The sequence below is a fragment of the Bombina bombina genome, chromosome 3 (assembly GCF_027579735.1).
Source record: "Bombina bombina isolate aBomBom1 chromosome 3, aBomBom1.pri, whole genome shotgun sequence".
Taxonomy (NCBI): Eukaryota; Metazoa; Chordata; class Amphibia; order Anura; family Bombinatoridae; genus Bombina; species Bombina bombina.
In genome coordinates, this window is record NC_069501.1 from 1,096,821,556 (window position 1) to 1,096,844,008 (window position 22,453).

The window sequence follows — 22,453 nt, forward strand, 5'->3', positions numbered from 1 at the left end:
AATATGATGCATAAGTGTGTAAATATACAATAAGTATAGGTGTCTATATATATATATATATATATATATATATATATACTGTATATATACACACACACACACACACATATATATATATATATATATATATATATATATATATATATATATATATATACTTAAAGGGACATTGTATTTAAAAAATGAATGCACAATATTTACACGTGAAGTTTAACCTGAATATGTTAAGTAAAAGTTATTTAAATTGAACACCACTGTATTGGCTTTGTGACTAAAATGTCCCTTTTAACTCTGACTATTGCATGAAGGATTAAAAAAAAGGAAATTTATGCTTACCTGATAAATTTATTTCTTTTACGATACGACGAGTCCACAGATTTCATCCTTACTTGTGGGATTTATCCTCCTGCTAACAGGAAGTGGCAAAGAGCACCACAGCAGAGCTGTATATATAGCTCCTCCCTTCCCTCCACCTCCAGTCATTAGACCGAAGTTAGGAAGAAAAAGGAAAAGCCAAAGGTGCAGAGGTGACTGAAGTTTAACAAAAAATAAAAACCTGTCGTAGAAAAACAGGGTGGGCCGTGGACTCTTCATATCGTAAAAGAAATACATTTATCAGGTAAGCATAAATTTCCTTTTCTTTTACAAAGATACGACGAGTCCACAGATTTCATCCTTACTTGTGGGATACAATACCAAAGCTATAGGACACGTATGAAAGGGAGGGACAAGACAGGAACCTAAACGGAAGGCACCACTGCTTGAAGAACCTTTCTCCCAAAACCAGCCTCAGATGAAGCAAAAGTGTCAAATTTGGAAAAAGTGTGAAGAGACGACCAAGTTGCAGCCTTGCAAATCTGTTCAACAGAAGCATCGTTTTTAAATGCCCATGAGGAAGCCACAGCCCTAGTAGAATAAGCCGTAATTCTTTCAGGAGGCTGCTGTCCAGCAGTCTCATACGCCAGACGGATGATACTCTTCAGCCAAAAGGAAAGAGAGGTAGCTTTCTGACCCATACGCTTTCCAGAAAAACAATGAATAATGAAGATAATTGACGGAAATCCTTAGTCGCCTGCAAGTAAAACTTCAGGGCACGGACTACGTCCAAGTTATGCAACATATGCTCCTTCTTAGAAGAAGGGTTAGGACATAATGAAGGAACAACAATTTCCTGATTAATATTCTTGTTAGAAACAACCTTAGGAAGGAAACCAGGTTTGGTACGTAAAACCACCTTATCTGAATGGAAGATAAGATAAGGCGCATCACAATGTAACGCTGAAAGCTCAGAAACTCTACGAGCAGAAGAAATAGCAACCAAAAACAAAACTTTCCAAGATAACAACTTAATATATATGGAATGCATGGGTTCAAACGGAACCCCTTGAAGCACATTAAGAACTAAATTCAAACTCCAGGGTGGAGCAATTGGTCTAAACACAGGCTTGATCCTGGTCAAAGCCTGACAAAAAGACTGAACGTCTGGAACATCTGCCAAACATTTGTGAAGTAAAATCGACAAAGCAGAGATTTGTCCCTTTAAGGAACTTGCTGATAACCCTTTCTCCAATCCTTCTTGGAGAAAAGACAGAATCCTGGGAATCCTAACTCTACTCCATGAGTAGTTCTTGGATTCGCACCAATAAAGATGTTTACGCCATATCTTATGGTAAATCTTTCTAGTAACAGGCTTACGTGCCTGAATCAGAGTATCAATGACCGAATCAGAGAACCCCCGCTTAGATAAAATTAAGCGTTCAATCTCCAAGCAGTCAGCTGCAGAGAAATTAGGTTTGGATGTTGGAAAGGACCTTGAATGAGAAGGTCCTGTCTCAGTGGAAGTTTATACGGAGGCAGAGAGGACATGTCCACTAGATCTGCATACCAAGTCCTGCGTGGCCACGCAGGCGCGATTAGAATTACTGAAGCTCTCTCCTGCTTGACCCGAGCAATCACCCGGGGAAGGAGAGGAAACGGTGGAAACCCATAAGCTAGGTTGAACGACCAAGGCATCTATCAGTTCGGCCTGAGGATCCCTCGACCTGGATCCGTATCTTGGGAGCTTGGCATTCTGTCGAGACGCCATCAGATCCAATTCTGGTCTGCCCCAATGGAGAATCAGGGAGGCAAAGACCTCCGGATGGAGTTCCCACTACCCCGGATGAAATGCCTGACCTCACTTTACCTCTTCCTATTACTAACACTGGCAAAGAGAATGACTGGAGGTGGAGGGAAGGGAGGAGCTATATATACAGCTCTGCTGTGGTGCTCTTTGCCACTTCCTGTTAGCAGGAGGATAAATCCCACAAGGATGAAATCTGTGGACTCGTCGTATCTTTGTAAAAGAAAATGTAGTAGATAATGTTCTTATCCGGGCTAGTCATCACATTCTCTTGATACTCGCTATTCTTATTAATATTTTGTAGGAATTTAGATTAGTATATTCGTTCAGGTTATAATACCTGTATATGGTTGGGTATATACAGATTGTTCTGAACATTAAGGAGATGCTAGAAGTCACAATCCTTACTGTAATCATATACCAATATTGTGCCACATTTAAAGGGACATTCCGGTCAACATTTAAATGAGTATAGAGATAAATTACTTTGAAAAGAAACATATTTGCAATATACATGTATTGACAAAAATGTTTCCAATAAAAGTTATCACTGTTTTAGTGTTAGCATTTTTCTCTGCAAGTTCATGTAAAGCATAGCTAGATATTCTCAAAGCACCAGCATTTTAAATACTGCAGCTGCTCAGAGCACCAGTGGGGCTTGTATCATGCCAGCAATTAAGAAATTAATTACCAGATGGTACAAGTGCCTTAGGCTCTCTGGACAAGTGCTAACATGCTAAAGTTAAGAGAGTTATGGCTCCACCTCACTGACAAGGACCAAAGGAGGCCGAAACGATCACCTGTGGTTACCATGTTCCTTCTTCAGAGGAGGCTTGCCTGGTATTTCAGGGCTGGACTGATCTTGTTAGGCGGTATTAGACTAATATACATCAGGAAAGTTCTCCTTTATAAAAAGCACAATTGGGCCAAGAGTTTGCTCCTATGTGGTAGCTCACTATTGAGCTGTTGTTCATCCTTGTTGGGCGCTTCTCTTTCTGTATGTACTTTAAAGAGGCATTAAACACTTTAATATAGTAATATAAAATGATAAATTGTATATATAAAAAAAAATCTCTGCAATTTACTTTCATTATTTATTTTGTCCCCTTCTCCTGTAATTACATTCTGAAAATCTGAGCTTTTCAATTACTTTTAGAAATGGAAGTGCAGAACACTTAAAGGGACACTGAACCCAACTTTTTTTTCTTTCGTGATTCAGATAGAGCATGAAATTTTAAGCAACTTTCTAATTTACTCCTATTATCAAATTTTCTTTATTCTCTTGGTATCTTTATTTGAAATGCAAGAATGTAAGTTTAGATGCTGGCCCATTTTTGGTGAACAACCTGGGTTGTTCTTGCTGATTGGTGGATAAACTCATCCACCAATAAAAATGCGCTGTCCAGAGTTTTGAACCAAAAAAAGCTTAGATGCCTTCTTTTTCAAATAAAGATAGCAAGAGAATGTAGAAATTTGATAATAGGAGAAAATTAGAAAGTTGCTTAAAATTGCATGCTCTATCTGAATCACGAAAGAAAAAATTTGGGTTCAGTGTCCCTTTTAATATTAAAACAGCGATTGGCTGCACACTCTAGTTACCTATTTATAATTGTCCATAATTGGCTGCAGCAGAGAATGTAATCTTAGTTACAACATGGCAGCTCCCATTTTATAGACATTAAAACTTTACACGTATTTTGTCACTTTTTAAACAACCAATGAAACTTTAAAAAGTACATCTTATTCTAAGACTTATCTTTTCTTTGAATGATTCATTTTATCTAGAATTTATTTAGTGGTTAATGTCCCTTTAACAAATGTGTAAATCTTGAGGATGTTGAAGTTGTTTTTTAGGCTATACACAATATGCAATTGTTTCTTTAAGACACGTGTAACATGTTTTGTTTCAAAAAGCATTTGTTTTAACCAGATGTGCAGTGAATGCTACAAAGCAATAGGTATCTGTCATATCCAGTTTATTGAAATAATAAATACAATGGTAAATGTCCAAATGAACACAATAAAATGAGAGTGAGGCTCTTAATCTTTAAGTGCACAAGTTAAAGGGACAGTTTACTCAAAAAATTTCTCCCCTTTAATTTGTTCCCAATGATCCACTTTACCTGCTGGAGTGTATTAAATTCTTTACAAGTAGCTCCTTTACCCTTATATTGGCATTTGAAATTGTTAATTTAGCATGTGGTATCCCCACCTATTCTGAAAGTTTGTGGCCGAGCGTACCAGCTATAGATAAGCTTTGTAAACACAGCCAGCAGAAGAAATTACACTCCCAGTCGAATATAGCAGAGATAAGGTAATAAAATGTTGATTTTCCATTGTTCTCTCAAAGTACTGGTGATTGTTTTAAGGACAGATATAAGATAAAGAAGCAGGTATATGTGCACAATGTGATACAGTAATGAGATCTGATTATACCTACAAGCTCAACCCATTTTATTAGGTTGTGGCTTCAAAACACAAAATCAGAGCTTTAATATACACAAATAAGCCTTAAAAATCTAATTTTCATACATTTTTTACTCTGCAGTTGGTAAAAAAAGCAATTGTAAACACATTAAGGGAAAAACTATTTTACAGTATACTGTCCCTTTAAGGAATTCTAACAGAGAGGTGGCCACTAACAAACATATGTCAACATATGTCAAGTCCATTTTATAGAAGGTATCGGAAAGTGTATTTTAGTTGTTCTGTATTTTTTTTTATAACACCTACTTTTTTATCAAGCTTGGCCGACCAATTCAGTAGTGGGAACCCCATAAATGATATTCCTGTAAATTTAGCCCAGTTCCATATTAGATGAAATTATGAACTCAAATGTTAATTATATCCCCCTTGTCATTGGCTCACCTAATGGGTTAAGCTAAATCCCTGGTATGCGTTGCTGCTTCTTCAACAAATGAAACCAAGAGAATGAAGCACATTTGATCATAGAAATTAATTGAAAAGTTGTTTAAATTGCTCTGAATCATGAAAGATGAAGAAAAACTGGTGGCGCACAATCTGTTTGCTGTGACTTCTTTTGACACAAGCATACTTCTTTTCTAACTTAGCTTTGTTTTTACAAGAACTATTCAAAGAGACACATAGTTTTTCTGTTTGTGTCTTGATAGAATTTTAAACAAAAGACTTTTCTTCAACAGGTGGCCCTTTTGGTTTAAAAAATTCATCAAGTCTGAGGCCTTTAAATCTCCTGCAGGTAATTATATATGAGAAAGCTGGGAACTGTATATTGTCTCCACATCTTATTTGACATAGGATTTTGTCTAGGAGCATCAGGTGGTTGGCACTGTTACACAGAATTCAGGTGTGTGATCAGTTAAAGTACATTCTTCAGGTTTTAAAATCTAATTGGAAAAAAAAGAAAAACATATATAAAAGTTTGCCCTTTCTCTGTTAAAGTGATTGTAAATCCTAGCATTTGTGAAACGCTAGGATTTACAATTAGAGAAAATAAAGGGGACTTTCAGTCATGAAGTATAAAATATTTCATACTGTAAGCTCCTTTATTTGTTGGAAGTGTTCGCCGCACGGAGCTGCTCAGGTAAACTTTCCACCTCTAAGGAAATAGCTGTGCGTTCCAATTGACGCAAAGCCGTATAGCCGGCCCGGCTGTTGGCTAAAAGGTGAAAACGTCACCTCTCAGCAAAATTGCGTTCTGCCGTGGGCTACCTGAGGTTTTGTTTGTGTGATGCATAGTTACAATTTAGTTAAATACGTGAGCTACTAAAATAGTAGCATTTCCCATTTAAAGGTAATTTTTATTACACGTTTTAGATGTGAAATAAAAATGTGATCATTATAGTAATACTCACATTATAAACGATTTAAATATCCATTTATTTACCTGGTTTTCTTTTAATTTACATCTAAAACTTGTGCTTTTTCCACTACCCCGTTTTTACTATCCTGCGACACAGTTGTATAGATTAGAGCAAAAACTCATTAGGCTTCTGTATGGCTACAACAAAGGAGACAACGTAAACAAAACATATTTTCACAGATATATATATATATTTTTTTTTCTCTTCCTAATGGGAAAGAGTCCACAGCCGCATTCATTACTTTTGGGAAATAAGAACCTGGCCACCAGGAGGAGGCAAAGACACCCCAGCCAAAGGCCCAAATACCCCTCCCACTTCCCTCAACCCCCAGTCATTCTTTGCCTTTCGTCCCAGGAGGTTGGCAGAGAAGTGTCAGAATTTGTTTTGTCTCTTATGGAGGGTACTACTCTTCGCAATGGGACAGGAGTTTTAAGTAGCCCTATAAGCTTCTCACTGAGGGCCTGGGTGAAAGTTAGAGTCTGGAGATGCAGAGGGAGCTTCCCTTTGCGACACCCTGCCGACTCATATTAACCACTCCTGCTTTTTCTCTCAAGTCCATGTCAGGAGCGATGCAATGATCTGTCACACTTGAAGGGCCGTGTTCCTGTTCCACGGCGTAGATTCTGGTAAGATCATTTCATTTTTTATTACATAATGTTAACACAGAAGACAGGGTCACAGTGTGGCACATTTTTTCTTTATAGAATCAAGGGTCTATATCTCCTTAGGGGGATTATTGAACAGGGGGGAATAATAATCTTATATGTTTATTTGATTTTATGCTGCTTTATGTGTGAGATGTTATGGGCTCTTAGGCTGTTATGGAATATACAGGTTTCATGCAGCTTACAAGCTTGGCGTGCTTTCTCTCATAGCAGGGACAGTCCTGCATTGTGTACTATGTGATTCATTCCCTCCTTCGTGACTATCAGAGAGGAGTCATACATCTGTTTTGTCTGGGTCATAGGGGGTGGTGAGTGCTCCAGCCATTGGGGTATAGAGGTGCCGTTATTTTATTAAAAAAGAAAAAGGATGTTTTATCTCTCTAGTTCTCCGGTTATTGCACTAGTGATGGAGGATTCGGTTCTTAGAGGGCACTCCCTCTATTCCTAAAGAGCAATTCCTGTTTATATGGAGAGGAGGCCCTAGTTCCCCCTCTCCATTATGTTCCATATGCCTTGATAAAGTGATAATATCAAACATGTTTGATTTCACGGAGCCGTCCACCTCTGAGGAGTTGTCGTTCAGTGAGGTGCGTACCCTACATTGTTATCTCTATACACATGCAGTTTTCCCGTGGCATTGCTGATCCTCCATCTGGAGGGGGCCTTTTTTCTCCAGATGTTACTGCGCAGTTCAGACGGCAGTGTCCGCGGCCTTAATGCTTTACCTCGCCTTGTTAAGCGCAAGCGAAGGGTTACACATTGCACTCCTTCCCAGAGTACATCTGGGTAGTGGTTTCAGGCTTGGTGCTTTCAGAATGGGCCGCCTATTGTACCCTCCCGTTTTGGCATTCAGTGCCCTCTTTAGCTTGGGTATGGTTTTCCCAAAAGTAATGAATGTGGCTGTTGACTCTTTCCCATTAGGAAGAAAAAAGGAAATTTATGCTTACCTGATAAATTTATTTCTTTTACAATATGACGAGTCCACGGATTTAATCCTTACTTATGGGATTACGCCTCCTGGTCAGCAGGAAGTGGCAAAGAGCACCACAGCAGAACTGTATATATAGCTCCTCCCTTCCCTCACACTCCAGTCATTCGACCGAAGTTAGGAAGAGAAAGGAAAAGACAAAGGTGCAGAGGTGACTGAAGTTTAACAAAAATAAGAAAATACCTGTCTTAGAAATGACAGGGTGGGCCGTGGACACGTCATATCGTAAAAGAAATAAATTTATCAGGTAAGCATAAATTTCCTTTTCTTTTACAAGATATGACGAGTCCACGGACTTCATCCTTACTTATGGGATACAATACCAAAGCAATAGGACACAGATGAAAGGGAGGGACAAGACAGGAACCTAAACGGAAGGCACCACTGCTTGAAGAACCTTTCTCCCAAAACCAGCCTCAAATTTGTAAAATTTGGAAAAAGTGTGAAGAGAACGACCAAGTAGCAGCCTTGAAAATCTGTTCAACAGAAGCATTGTTTTTAAATGCCCATGAGGAAGCCACAGCCCTAGTGGAATAAACCGTAATTCTTTCAGGAGGCTGCTGTCCAGCAGTCTCATACGCCAGACGGATGATACTCTTCAGCCAAAAAGAGAGGCAGCCGTAGCTTTCTGGCCCTTACATTTTCCAGAAAAAACAATAAACAAAGAAGATGATTGATGAAATTCTTTAGTCGCCTGCAAGTAAAACTTCAGGGCACGGACCACGTCCAAGTTATGCAACAACGCTCCTTCTTAGAAGAAGCATTAGGACACAATGAAGGAATAACAATTTCCTGATTAATATTCTTATTAGAAACAACCTTAGGAAGGAAACCAGGTTTGGTACGTAAAACCACCTTATCAGAATGGAAAATAAGATGAGTCACATTGTAACGCTGAAAGCTCAGAAACTCTACGAGTAGAAGAAATAGCAACCAAAAATAAAACCTTCCAAGATAACTTAATATCTATGGAATGCATGGGTTCAAACGGAACCCCTTGAAGAACTTTTAAGAACTAAATTCAAACTCCAGGGTGGAGCAATTTGTCTAAACACAGGCTTGATTCTAGTCAGAGCCTGACATAAAGACTGAACATCTGGAACATCTGCCAAACGCTTGTGTAGAAAAATCGACAAATCAGAAGTTTGTCCCTTTAAGGAACTTGCTGATAACCTTTTCTCCAATCCTTCTTGGACATAAAATCCTGGGAATCCTAATTCTACTCCATGAGTAGCCCTTGGATTCGCACCAATAAAGATATTTACGCCATATCTTATGGTAGATCTTTCTAGTGACAGGCTTACATGCCTGAATCAAAGTATCAATGACCGAATCAGAGAACCCCCGCTTAGATAAAATCAAGCGTTCAATCTCCAAGCAGTCAGCTGCAGAGAAACTAGATTCGGATGATGGAAGGGTCCCTGAATGAGAAGGTCCTGCCTCAATGGAAGCTTCCACGGCGGCAGAGAGGACATGTCCACCAGATCGGCATACCAAGTCCTGCGAGGCCACGCAGGCGCGATTAGAATTACCAAAGCCCTCTCCTGTTTGATCCGTGCAATCGCCCGGGGAAGGAGAGCAAACGGTGGAAACACATAAGCTAGGTTGAACGACCAAGGCACTGCCAAGACATCTATCAGTTCGGCCTGAGGATCCCTTGACCTGGATCAGTATCTTGGGAGCTTGGCATTCTGATGAGACGCCATCAGATCCAATTCCGGTCTGCCCCATCTGAGAATCAGTGTGGCAAAGACCTCCGGATGGAGTTCCCACTCCCCCGGATGAAACGTCTGTCTGCTTAAAAATTCCGCTTCCCAGTTTTCCACTCCTGGGATGTAGATTGCTGACAGATAACAAGAGTGAGCCTTCGCCCACCGAATTATCTTGGATACTTCTGTCATCGCTAAGGAACTCCTTGTTCCTCTCTGATGATTGATGTAAGCCACAGTCGTGATATTGTCCGACTGAAAACGGATGAATCTTGCCGAAGCCAACTGAGTCCAAGCCTGAAGCGCATTGAATATTGCTCTCAATTCCAGAATATTGATTGGAGTAGAAACGCCGACCGAGTCCACACACCCTGAGCCTTCAGGGAATTCCAGACTGCACCCCAACCTAGTAGACTGGCGTCCGTTGTCACTATCACCCATGAGGGTCTGCGGAAGCACGTCCCTTGGGACAGATGATCTAGCGACAACCACCAAAGAAGAGAGTCTCTCGTCTCCTGATCCAGATCTATCTGAGGAAACAAATTTGCATAATCTACATTCCACTGCCTGAGCATGCTCAGTTGTAGCGGTCTGAGATGAAAACGAGCAAACGGAATGATGTCCATTGCCGCCACCATCAATCCAATTACCTCCATGCACTGAGCCACTGATGGCCGAGGATTGGACTGAAGGGCTCGGCATGTATTCAGAATCTTTGACTTTCTGACTTCTGTCAAGAAAATTTTCATGGATATGGAATCTATTAGAGTTACAAAGATGGATATATAGGAGCGCCAATGGCTAAGGTATATCACAGGATTAAATGGGTGTAATGTGAAAATTAAGTCCTGGTTATTAACAGGATGACCAACCTAGGTTATAATGTAAGTTTCATCAAAAACCTTAATACTGGTAAAAATGAAATTTCATTTATTAAAATCCAAATCCAAACAGAGAAACCAAGTTTAATTAATAAACATAAAAATGAAAATAAGAATAGATGAATGATTAAAATCACACAAGTGGATGATTAAGAGTAAATGCACAAATCTATAAAAATGAGTCTAACCTATTCTATAATTTGAGGTGGATAAATTTCTTAAGACAATATAGACATCTAATCTTCGAAATGGTAAAGTACTTAAGCTGTGAAGGAGATAATAGTTTGTTCCAATACTTTAGGAAAGGAATAAACTAATAGGTTAGGGTAAGAGCAAGTGCTAACAAATTCCTGAAAGTTTGTAATATGGAAATGGTGTTTTCCAATATACCAATTTTAGATAAGGGTTATTCAAAACAAGTGTGTGTGTATATAAGAAAAATCGAACTGATTGTTAACAAGTGATAAACTAAGCCAGTGACTTATAATAATCGAATTAGGACGATACCGGTATGTCCCTCTACACAAACAATCTAATATAACACGTGCTGTCTAAATATACAAATAAAAATAAAATTCAATCACAATTGTGCTAAAAAAATTAGGCTTGTGAAAAATACTGATAATGTGACCGGTGCTGGCAGGCAGACTAACACTCACAGTGGTTAGTACACTGGTGGATCTGTGATCTGTGGCGTCTGGATCAGACAGGTGAGCTCCTGTGTCACTCTAGGCTGGATATAAACGCCTTCTGGTGGAGTGAAACAATGCAACCAGGCAAAGTATGTGCAGTCCGTGAGCCCTACCAAAGTAGGGATAAAAAGCAAGACAACTTCCGCAGAGTAAAACAAATTTTTAATCCAAATGAATACTGCTACGCGTTTCTCGACCGTTAACTGGTCGTTTCATCAGGCATAAAACAATGGATACAATCAATACAAATTTAAAACCTTAAATACAGGTGTGTCTAAAAAACGGAAGTTGTCATAGATCTAAAAATAGACCAATGGTAACATGGTATACACTGTGTTAATTGTAAGCTCTGATAGAAATATACACCTGTGTACCAGCCCATTGATACAATACAATTGTATGTTACTAAAATTACAGTGATAGAAATGTCAAAGAACTTGATATCCCATTGACAAATATAGCCTATCTCTATCCAAATTAATATTCTAATTAGTTGCTCTGAGAAAAAGGTGTTTATATGAAAGGACGAAAACATTTTTTATATGTAATAAGAACAGCATTAATAATAAAGAGAACAGTCATAAATATTTTGTAGTGTTGAATGTAAATTACTAAAGTCGGGACTTCACGGAACCCGGACAAACACACTGAGCGCAATGGTATTTGATTAAACTATGAAAGCTTGGATTACTAGTGGTCAGACTGATATATGATTTATTTATTTAAAAATGAGTTCGTTAATGCAATTATATAAGCAGGCTTATTATTAATTATTATTACTACTATATGTGCCTAAGGTGACATAGGATTATAAATATAATTTTTCGGAATGAATTTCTATGGATCTAGTAAATTTGTTTTATTTTTTGTATTTGTCATCCGAATTGTGTGTTTGTTTATAACAGTGTTGAGTTTGATCACTGGAATGTCTTTTGAAACATTAACAAAAAAATTACACAAATGCTTGTTCTATTATTACTAAATTTTAAACCAAATTCTCTATAAAGCCTGCTTATATAATTGCATTAACGAACTCATTTTTAAATAAATAAATCATATATCAGTCTGACCACTAGTTATCCAAGCTTTCATAGTTTAATCAAATACCATTGCGCTCAGTGTGTTTGTCCGGGTTCCGTGAAGTCCCGACTTATAAATTTTAATTCATGCACTTACGCATGTTTATATCGCTTTAGTAATTTACATTCAACACTACAAAATATTTATGACTGTTCTCTTTATTATTAATGCTGTTCTTATTACATATAATTTTTTTTTTCGTCCTTTCATATAAACACCTTTTTCTCAGAGCAACTAATTAGAATATTAATTTGGATAGAGATAGGCTATATTTGTCAATGGGATATCAAGTTCTTTGACATTTCTATCACTGTAATTTTAGTAACATACAATTGTATTGTATCAATGGGCTGGTACACAGGTGTATATTTCTATCAGAGCTTACAATTAACACAGTGTATACCATGTTACCATTGGTCTATTTTTAGATCTATGACAACTTCCGTTTTTTAGACACACCTGTATTTAAGGTTTTAAATTTGTATTGATTGTATCCATTGTTTTATGCCTGATGAAACGACCAGTTAACGGTCGAGAAACGCGTAGCAGTATTCATTTGGATTAAAAATTTGTTTTACTCTGCGGAAGTTGTCTTGCTTTTTATCCCTACTTTGGTAGGGCTCACGGACTGCACATACTTTGCCTGGTTGCATTGTTTCACTCCACCAGAAGGCGTTTATATCCAGCCTAGAGTGACACAGGAGCTCACCTGTCTGATCCAGACGCCACAGATCACAGATCCACCAGTGTACTAACCACTGTGAGTGTTAGTCTGCCTGCCAGCACCGGTCACAGTACGGTGCATTTTCTTCCGGTAAGCCTTTTCGACCATATTTCCTTTGCTGATTTCCAGACCGTATTACGCTATGTGGCGCCCTCTTTCTTATTCATAATTTTTCAGAATCTTCATACCGAGGACCAGAGGAGCTGCCGCCACAGTTGTATGCTCGTTATTTGGAGCCACCCTTCGTTGTCCGTCCCCACACCTGGTTTGACGGTTTGTGCATAGACTGCCTTGTCATTACTTAGCGCACCCCTCTTTTTGGTTCCCCTTTGGGTTCCAATGTTGACTTTGTGAAAAATACTAACCAAACTTTTTCATGTGTTGAAAAAGGCCCTCTATATAGGGCCGAAACGCGTAGACAATTCGATACAGGATTTGTGAGGGGTTCCGAAGATTAGATGTCTATATTGTCTTAAGAAATTTATCCACCTCAAATTATAGAATAGGTTAGACTCATTTTTATAGATTTGTGCATTTACTCTTAATCATCCACTTGTGTGATTTGAATCATTCATCTATTCCTATTTTCATTTTTATGTTTATTATTTAAACTTGGTTTCTCTGTTTGGATTTGGATTTTAATAAATGAAATTTCATTTTTACCAGTATTAAGGTTTTTGATGAAACGTACATTATAACCTAGGTTGGTCATCCTGTTAATAACCAGGACTTAATTTTCACATTACAACCATTTAATCCTGTGATATACCTTAGCCATTGGCGCTCCTATATATCCATCTTTGTATCTTTCAATTAAGACCTATTAGGGGGTCATCCTTATAGTGTAGCAGGTATATTTTCCTCTAGGCACTGGAAACTTTCCTTCTCTTTTGTCAATATTCATCTATTAGAGTTCCCAAGAAGGGAACCCTTGTCCGTGGAATTAGTGCACTCTTTTCTAGATTCACCTTTCACCCGTGAGTCCTCAGAAAGGACAGAACCATGTCTGTATGAGACTTTGTCAGATGGTAAGAAGATGCCTGGATCAGAATATCGTCTAGATAAGGCGCCACTGCGATACCCCGCGGCCTGAGAACCGCCAGAAGGCACCGTAGAACCTTGGTGAAGATCCTGGGTGCTGTGGCCAACCCAAAGGGAAGAGCCACGAACTGAAAATGTTTGTCCAGGAAGGCAAACCCTAGGAACTAATGATGATCCTTGTGGTTAGGAATATGAAGGTATGCATCCTTCAAGTCCACGGTAGTCATATATTGACCCTCCTGGATCAATGGTAGACTTGTTCGAATAGTCTCCATCTTGAAGGATGGGACTCTGAGAAACTTGTTTAGACTCTTGAGATCTAAAATGGGTCTGAACGTTCCCTCTTTTTTGGGAACCACGAAAAGATTTTAATAAAACCCCTGCCCCTGTTCCAGTATTGGAACGGGACGAAGTACTCCCATAGTAGAGAGGTATTTTACACAATGTAAGAACGCCTCTCTTTATCTGGTCTATAGACAATCGTGAAAGAAGAAACCTCCCCCTTGGGAGAGAATTTTTTAATTCCAGTTGATACCCTTGGGACATGATTTCCAGTGTCCAGGGGTCCTGAACATCTCTTATCCAAGCCTGGGTAAAGAGAGAAAGCCTGCCCCCTACTAAATCCGATCCGGTCCCGGATTGGGGGCCGCCCCTTCATGCTGTCTTGGGAGCAGCAGCAGGCTTCTTGGGTTGTTTACCTTTGTTCCAAGCCTGGTTGAGTCTCCAGACGGACTTTGCTTGAGCAAAATTCCCTTCCTGTTTAGCGGAAGAAGAAGTGGGGACTCCTTTGAAATTCCGAAAAGAACGAAAATTATTTTGTTTACCCCTCAGTTTAGCTGCTTTATCCTGAGGAGATGACCCTTACCTCCCGTAATGTCAGAAATGATTTCTTTCAAGTCAGGCCCAAATAGGGTTTTACCTTTGAAAGGAATAGCCAAAAGCTTTGACTTAGATGACACATCAGCAGACCAAGATTTTAACCATAATGCTCTACGCGCTAAAATGGCAAATCCGGCATTCTTAGCTGCCAACTTGGCAATCTGAAAGGCGGCATCCATAATAAAAGAATTAGCCAGCTTAAGAGCCTCAATTCTATGAAAAATTTCCTCTAAAGGAGTCTCAGTCTTAAGAGACTCTTCTAAGGCGTCAAACCAGAAGGCCGCCGCAGTTGTAACTGGCACAATACAGGCCGTCGGTTGTAAAAGGAAACCCTGATGAATAAATAACTTCTTCAGAAGACCCTCCAATTTTTTATCCATAGGGTCTTTGAAAGCACAACTATCCTCAATAGGAATAGTTGTACGCTTAGCCAGGGTAGATATAGCTCCCTCCACCTTAGGGACTGTTTGCCAAGAGTCCCTGACAGTGTCAGATATGGGATACATTTTCTTAAAGTTAGGAGAAGGTGAGAATGGGATACCCGGTCTTTCCCATTCCCGCATAATAATTTCTGAGATTCTCTTAGGAACTGGAAAAACATCAGAGTAAGCAGGCACCTCTAAGTATTTGTCCATCTTACACAATTTCTCTGGTGGTACCACAATAGAGTCACAGTCATCCAGAGTCGCTAAAACCTCCCGAAGTAACAGGCGGAGGTGTTCAAGCTTAAATCTGAAGGACATGACGTCCGAGTCCATCTGAGGTAACACACTTCCCGAGTCGGAAAGTTCCCCCTCTGACAGAAGTTCCCTAACGCCCAATTCAGATCCCTGTGAGGGTACATCGGAAATAGCCAACAAAGCATCAGAAGTTGCAGGATTCGGATTGACTTCTGTCCTGCTGCGTTTGCCCTGTAACACTGGCAACTTAGATAAAACCTCTGTAAGGGTAGATGACATAACTGCAGCCATATCCTGCAGAGTAAAAGAAGTGGACGCGGTTGAAGAACACGGTGTCGCTTGAGTGGGCGTTAAAGGTTGTGACGCTTGGGGAGAAAGTAGCGGCAAAAATAAGATGTCAAACAATATCTATAACAATAAGAAATACAATATATGTTGATAACATTGTGGGAATCAAAATCTTATTGTTCCATACGCCCACAAATATCTCAAAGCAGATACAAGGCAACAAAAAATGTCATTCGCTGGATTTCTGCAGCAGTCCAGCTAGCTGATCACTTTCCAGGTGAATATCCCAGATGCACTAAACCAGCAAACCAGGAGTGCATAAAGATGACCAGGAATAGGGATTAATCGCCCTATAGGTAGCGTAGGCTCAAAGAGATACTTAACAAATCATGTCCCTGCACTTGTTCTTTGCAAGAATAATGTACTTTTTAGTAGTCCACAGAAACAAAGGTCTTTTAACACACTCACCAGCTCCTCTAGCTGGGTAACTCATTTCTCCTATAGTGCATACTGATTACCCCTCCCCAGTTAGGGAATAATGTCAGCCTGTTCTGATGTATCAAGTCTCCCCAGAAACAAATGACTGAACATACCTCAATGCTGCTTGTAGCATGAGACAGTTCTCCACACTGAAGATGTTTCTTTACACTACCTTCAACTGCTCTATGGAAACCAGCAGGATCTTAGATAACGTTTGCTAAGATCATCAACATCAGGGCAGAAAATAAGATGTCTCCACTCCTCTTGGGAAGTTATTGACTGACGATTTCTCCCTGAGTAAAATAGTACTCACTGGCACCATTTTAAAATAACAAACTTCTTGATTGAAGAATCTAAACTAACACCTCACTTTACCTCTTCCTATCACTAACACAGGCAAAGAGAATGACTGGGGGGGGGAGGGAAGGGAGGAGCTATATATACAGCTCTGCTGTGGTGCTCTTTGCCACTTCCTGCTGACCAGGAGGCGTAATCCCATAAGGATGAAATCCGTGGACTCGTCATATCTTGTAAAAGAAACATAAATTAGGCTTACCTGATAATTTCATTTTCTTCTGTGGGAAAGAGTCCACAGCCCCCTGCCCGTTTTTTTATGTGGGGCGTCTTAGTTGTATTCTTCTGGCACCTTTTCACCCTAATATTTCTTCTACTGTTCCTTGTTCCTCAGACTGGGGGATGAGGGAAGTGGGAGGGGTATTTGGGCCTTTGGCTGGGGTGTCTTTGCCTCTTCCTGGTGGCCAGGTTCTTATTTCCCAAAAGTAATGAATACGGCTGTGGACTCTTTCCCACGGAAGAAAATGAAATTATCAGGTAAGCATAATTTATGGGGGTTTTTTTTTATGTCCTTTATAAAAAAAAGAATTGTTTAAAGGATTTTTGTCACTTACAGCTGGGAAATGAAAACAACTAGTCTTATAAGTTCCATTTATCTGTTCATGAAGTAGATCTTGGTACTTGGGCAATACATGTTTTTTAAAGGCTATAATCTAATACTATCATAAGAGCATTGCACTTTTCTGAAACTGGGTGTCATCTTTAAAACAGCTTTCTGGTGCTTCACTCATATTCAACCCCATGCAGCAGCAACAGCCTCAACTTTCTCAGTTTTCACCTCAACAATCTCAGCAGACATCAGCGTCTAGTCCACAACAGCAGGGAGACCAACTGGGACTTTTACCATCGGTAAGAAATTTATATCTGGGCACTTCATACACAGTTTTAAGTGAACAATTAAAGTGAAGATAAACTTTGGTAAATGAAAGCCCGTTTTTTAAAAATACTATTAAAAACAGGGGCACTTTCATTCATCAAAGTTTACAAAGCAGCCGTTTTGTTAAAAAAAAATACCTTTTTTTCTTTTCACAGCTACAGCAGCTTCCCCCACCTAGAGATCCTCTATTCACATGTCAGCAATGACTAATCCTGCTTCCTCCAATCACAGCCTTCCCCCCAGGGTAGTCATTGCCTGAGGCCATGCTGTGATTGGAGGGAGCAGAATTAGTCATTGCTGACGTGTGAATAGAGGATCTCTAGGTGGGGGAAGCTGCTCTAGCTGTGAAAAGAAAAAAAGGTAATTTTTTTTTAACAAAACGGCTGCTTTGTAAACTTTGATGAATGAAAGTGCCCCTGTTTTTAATAGTATTTTTAAAAACAGGCTTTCATTCACCAAAGTTTACCTTCACTTTAATGCACACAGACCAAAAAACTAATTTCTATGGTTAATGATGTTTGTCAATAGCACAGAGTTGGTTTGTTTGGATAACAAATGTATTTGTAACATGTAGTTCATGAAATATGTGTTGCTGTTAACATAGTTTATATTAAAGGGACATAATAGCAAGATGTTAAGCACTTGAAAGTGATGCGTCATATTTGTCAAAAAGAAAAAAAAAAAGAAAAGCGGACTAGAAAATATCACATCTCTGTAAAAAACATAATTTATGCTTACCTGATAAATTCCTTTCTTCTGTTGTGTGATCAGTCCACGGGTCATCATTACTTCTGGGATATAACTCCTCCCCAACAGGAAATGCAAGAGGATTCACCCAGCAGAGCTGCATATAGCTCCTCCCCTCTACGTCAGTCCCAGTCATTCGACCAAGAATCAACGAGAAAGGAGTAACCAAGGGTGAAGTGGTGACTGGAGTATAATTTAAAAGATATTTACCTGCCTTAAAAACAGGGCGGGCCGTGGACTGATCACACAACAGAAGAAAGGAATTTATCAGGTAAGCATAAATTATGTTTTCTTCTGTTATGTGTGATCAGTCCACGGGTCATCATTACTTCTGGGATACCAATACCAAAGCAAAAGTACACGGATGACGGGAGGGAAAGGCAGGCTCATTATACAGAAGGAACCACTGCCTGAAGAACCTTTCTCCCAAAAATAGCCTCCGAAGAAGCAAAAGTGTCAAATTTGTAAAATTTGGAAAAAGTATGAAGTGAAGACCAAGTTGCAGCCTTGCAAATCTGTTCAACAGAGGCCTCATTCTTAAAGGCCCAAGTGGAAGCCACAGCTCTAGTGGAGTGAGCTGTAATTCTTTCAGGAGGCTGCTGTCCAGCAGTCTCATAGGCTAAACGTATTATGCTACGAAGCCAAAAAGAGAGAGAGGTAGCAGAAGCTTTTTGACCTCTCCTCTGTCCAGAGTAAACGACAAACAAGGAAGAAGTTTGGCGAAAATCTTTAGTTGCCTGCAAGTAGAACTTGAGGGCACGAACTACATCCAGATTGTGTAAAAGACGTTCCTTCTTTGAAGAAGGATTTGGACACAAGGATGGGACAACAATCTCTTGATTGATGTTCCTGTTAGTGACTACCTTAGGTAAGAACCCAGGTTTAGTACGCAGAACTACCTTGTCTGAGTGAAAAATCAGATAAGGGGAATCACAATGTAAGGCTGATAACTCAGAGACTCTTCGAGCCGAGGAAATAGCCATTAAAAACAGAACTTTCCAAGATAACATTTTTATATCAATGGAATGAAGGGGTTCAAACGGAACACCCTGTAAAACGTTAAGAACTAAGTTTAAACTCCATGGTGGAGCAACAGCTTTAAACACAGGCTTGATCCTAGCTAAAGCCTGACAAAAGGACTGGACGTCTGGATTTTCTGACAGACGTCTGTGTAACAAGATGGACAGAGCTGAAATCTGTCCCTTTAATGAACTAGCTGATAAACCCTTTTCTAAACCTTCTTGTAGAAAAGACAGTATCCTAGCGATCCTAACCTTACTCCAGGAGTAACCTTTGGATTCGCACCAGTATAGGTATTTCCGCCATATTTTATGGTAAATCCTTCTGGTAACAGGCTTCCTAGCCTGAATTAGGGTATCAATAACCGACTCAGAAAAACCACGTTTTGATAAAATCAAGCGTTCAATTTCCAAGCAGTCAGCTTCAGAGAAGTTAGATTTTGATGTTTGAATGGACCCTGTATCAGAAGGTCCTGTCTTAGAGGTAGAGACCAAGGCGGACAGGATGACATGTCCACTAGATCTGCATACCAAGTCCTGCGTGGCCATGCAGGTGCTATTAGAATTACTGATGCTCTCTCCTGTTTGATTTTGGCAATCAATCGAGGAAGCAGCGGGAAGGGTGGAAACACATAAGCCATCCTGAAGTTCCAAGGTGCTGTCAAAGCATCTATCAGAACTGCTCCCGGATCCCTGGATCTGGACCCGTAGCGAGGAAGTTTGGCGTTCTGGCGAGACGCCATGAGATCTATCTCTGGTTTGCCCCAACGTCGAAGTATTTGGGCAAAGACCTCCGGATGAAGTTCCCACTCCCCCGGATGAAAAGTCTGGCGACTCAAGAAATCCGCCTCCCAGTTCTCCACTCCCGGGATGTGGATTGCTGACAGGTGGCAAGAGTGAGACTCTGCCCAGCGAATTATCTTTGATACTTCCATCATTGCTAGGGAGCTTCTTGTCCCTCCCTGATGGTTGATGTAAGCTACAGTCGTGATGTTGTCCGACTGAAACCTGATGAACCCCCGAGTTGTTAACTGGGGCCAAGCCAGAAGGGCATTGAGAACTGCTCTCAATTCCAGAATGTTTATTGGAAGGAGACTCTCCTCCTGATTCCATAGTCCCTGAGCCTTCAGAGAATTCCAGACAGCGCCCCAACCTAGTAGGCTGGCGTCTGTTGTTACAATTGTCCAGTCTGGCCTGCTGAATGGCATCCCCCTGGACAGGTGTGGCCGATAAAGCCACCATAGAAGAGAATTTCTGGTCTCTTGATTCAGATTCAGAGTAGGGGACAAATCTGAGTAATCCCCATTCCACTGACTTAGCATGCATAATTGCAGCGGTCTGAGGTGTAGGCGTGCAAAAGGTACTATGTCCATTGCCGCTACCATTAAGCCGATCACCTCCATGCATTGAGCTACTGACGGGTGTTGAATGGAATGAAGGACGCGGCATGCATTTTGAAGCTTTGTTAACCTGTCTTCTGTCAGGTAAATCTTCATTTCTACAGAATCTATAAGAGTCCCCAAGAATGGAACTCTTGTGAGAGGAAAGAGAGAACTCTTCTTTTCGTTCACTTTCCATCCATGCGACCTTAGAAATGCCAGAACTAACTCTGTATGAGACTTGGCAGTTTGAAAGCTTGAAGCTTGAATTAGAATGTCGTCTAGGTACGGAGCTACCGAAATCCCTCGCGGTCTTAGTACCGCTAGAAGGGCACCCAGAACCTTTGTGAAGATTCTTGGAGCCGTAGCCAATCCGAATGGAAGAGCTACAAACTGGTAGTGCCTGTCTAAGAAGGCAAACCTTAGATACCGGTGATGATCTTTGTGGATCGGTATGTGAAGGTAAGCATCCTTTAAATCCACTGTGGTCATGTACTGACCCTCTTGGATCATGGGTAAGATTGTCCGAATAGTTTCCATTTTGAACGATGGAACTCTTAGGAATTTGTTTAGAGTCTTTAAATCTAAGATTGGCCTGAAAGTTCCCTCTTTTTTGGGAACCACAAACAGGTTTGAGTAGAACCCTTGTCCTTGTTCCGACCGCGGAACCGGATGGATCACTCCCATTAATAACAGATCTTGTACGCAGCGTAGAAACGCTTCTTTCTTTATCTGGTTTGTTGACAACCTTGACAGATGAAATCTCCCTCTTGGGGGAGATAATTTGAAGTCTAGAAGGTATCCCTGCGATATGATCTCTAGAGCCCAGGGATCCTGAACATCTCTTGCCCAGGCCTGGGCGAAGAGAGAGAGTCTGCCCCCCACTAGATCCGGTCCCGGATCGGGGGCTCTCGGTTCATGCTGTCTTTGGGGCAGCAGCAGGTTTCCTGGCCTGCTTGCTCTTGTTCCAGGACTGGTTAGGCTTCCAGCCTTGCCTGTAACGAGCAACAGCTCCTTCCTGTTTTGGTGCAGTGGAGGTTGATGCTGCTCCTGTTTTAAAGTTCCGAAAGGGACGAAAATTAGACTGTCTAGCCTTAGCTTTGGCTTTGTCTTGAGGTAGGGCGTGGCCCTTACCTCCTGTAATGTCAGCGATAATCTCTTTCAAACCGGGCCCAAATAAAGACTGCCCCTTGAAAGGTATATTAAGTAATTTGGACTTAGAAGTAACATCAGCTGACCAGGATTTTAGCCACAGCGCCCTACGTGCCTGTATGGCGAATCCTGAGTTCTTAGCCGTAAGTTTGGTTAAATGTACTACGGCCTCCGAAATGAAGGAATTAGCTAGTTTAAGGACTCTAAGCCTGTCCGTAATGTCGTCTAGCGTAGATGAACTAAGGTTCTCTTCAAGCGACTCAATCCAAAATGCTGCCGCAGCCGTAATCGGCGCGATACATGCAAGGGGTTGTAATATAAAACCTTGTTGAACAAACATTTTCTTAAGGTAACCCTCTAATTTTTTATCCATTGGATCTGAGAAAGCACAGCTATCCTCCACCGGGATAGTGGTACGCTTAGCTAAAGTAGAAACTGCTCCCTCCACCTTGGGGACCGTTTGCCATAAGTCCCGAGTGGTGGCGTCTATTGGAAACATCTTTCTAAATATTGGAGGGGGTGAGAACGGCACACCGGGTCTATCCCACTCCTTAGTAACAATTTCAGTTAGTCTCTTAGGTATAGGAAAAACGTCAGTACTCGCCGGTACCGCAAAGTATTTATCCAACCTACACAGTTTCTCTGGTATTGCAACGGTGTTACAATCGTTGAGAGCTGCTAAGACCTCCCCTAGTAATACACGGAGGTTCTCCAATTTAAATTTAAAATTTGAAATATCTGAGTCCAATCTGTTTGGATCAGAACCGTCACCCACAGAATGAAGCTCTCCGTCCTCATGCTCTGCGAGCTGTGACGCAGTATCAGACATGGCCCTAGCATTGTCAGCGCACTCT

The 22,453-nt window shown here is 40.5% G+C and overlaps 1 protein-coding gene across 4 annotated transcripts in view; it reads left to right on the top strand.

Moving 5' to 3' along the window:
* Positions 1–22,453, top strand: part of SUPT20H (SPT20 homolog, SAGA complex component) — a 234,912-nt gene that overhangs the window by 196,886 nt on the left and 15,573 nt on the right. For 3 of the 4 annotated variants that reach the window (XM_053708432.1, XM_053708429.1, XM_053708430.1), the window contains exons 21-22: positions 5,284–5,339; positions 17,137–17,274. In XM_053708432.1, coding sequence (XP_053564407.1) covers positions 5,284–5,339; positions 17,137–17,274 — 194 coding nt within the window. The remainder of the gene's footprint in view (positions 1–5,283; positions 5,340–17,136; positions 17,275–22,453) is intronic. The other variant, XM_053708431.1, reaches the window with a different exon arrangement.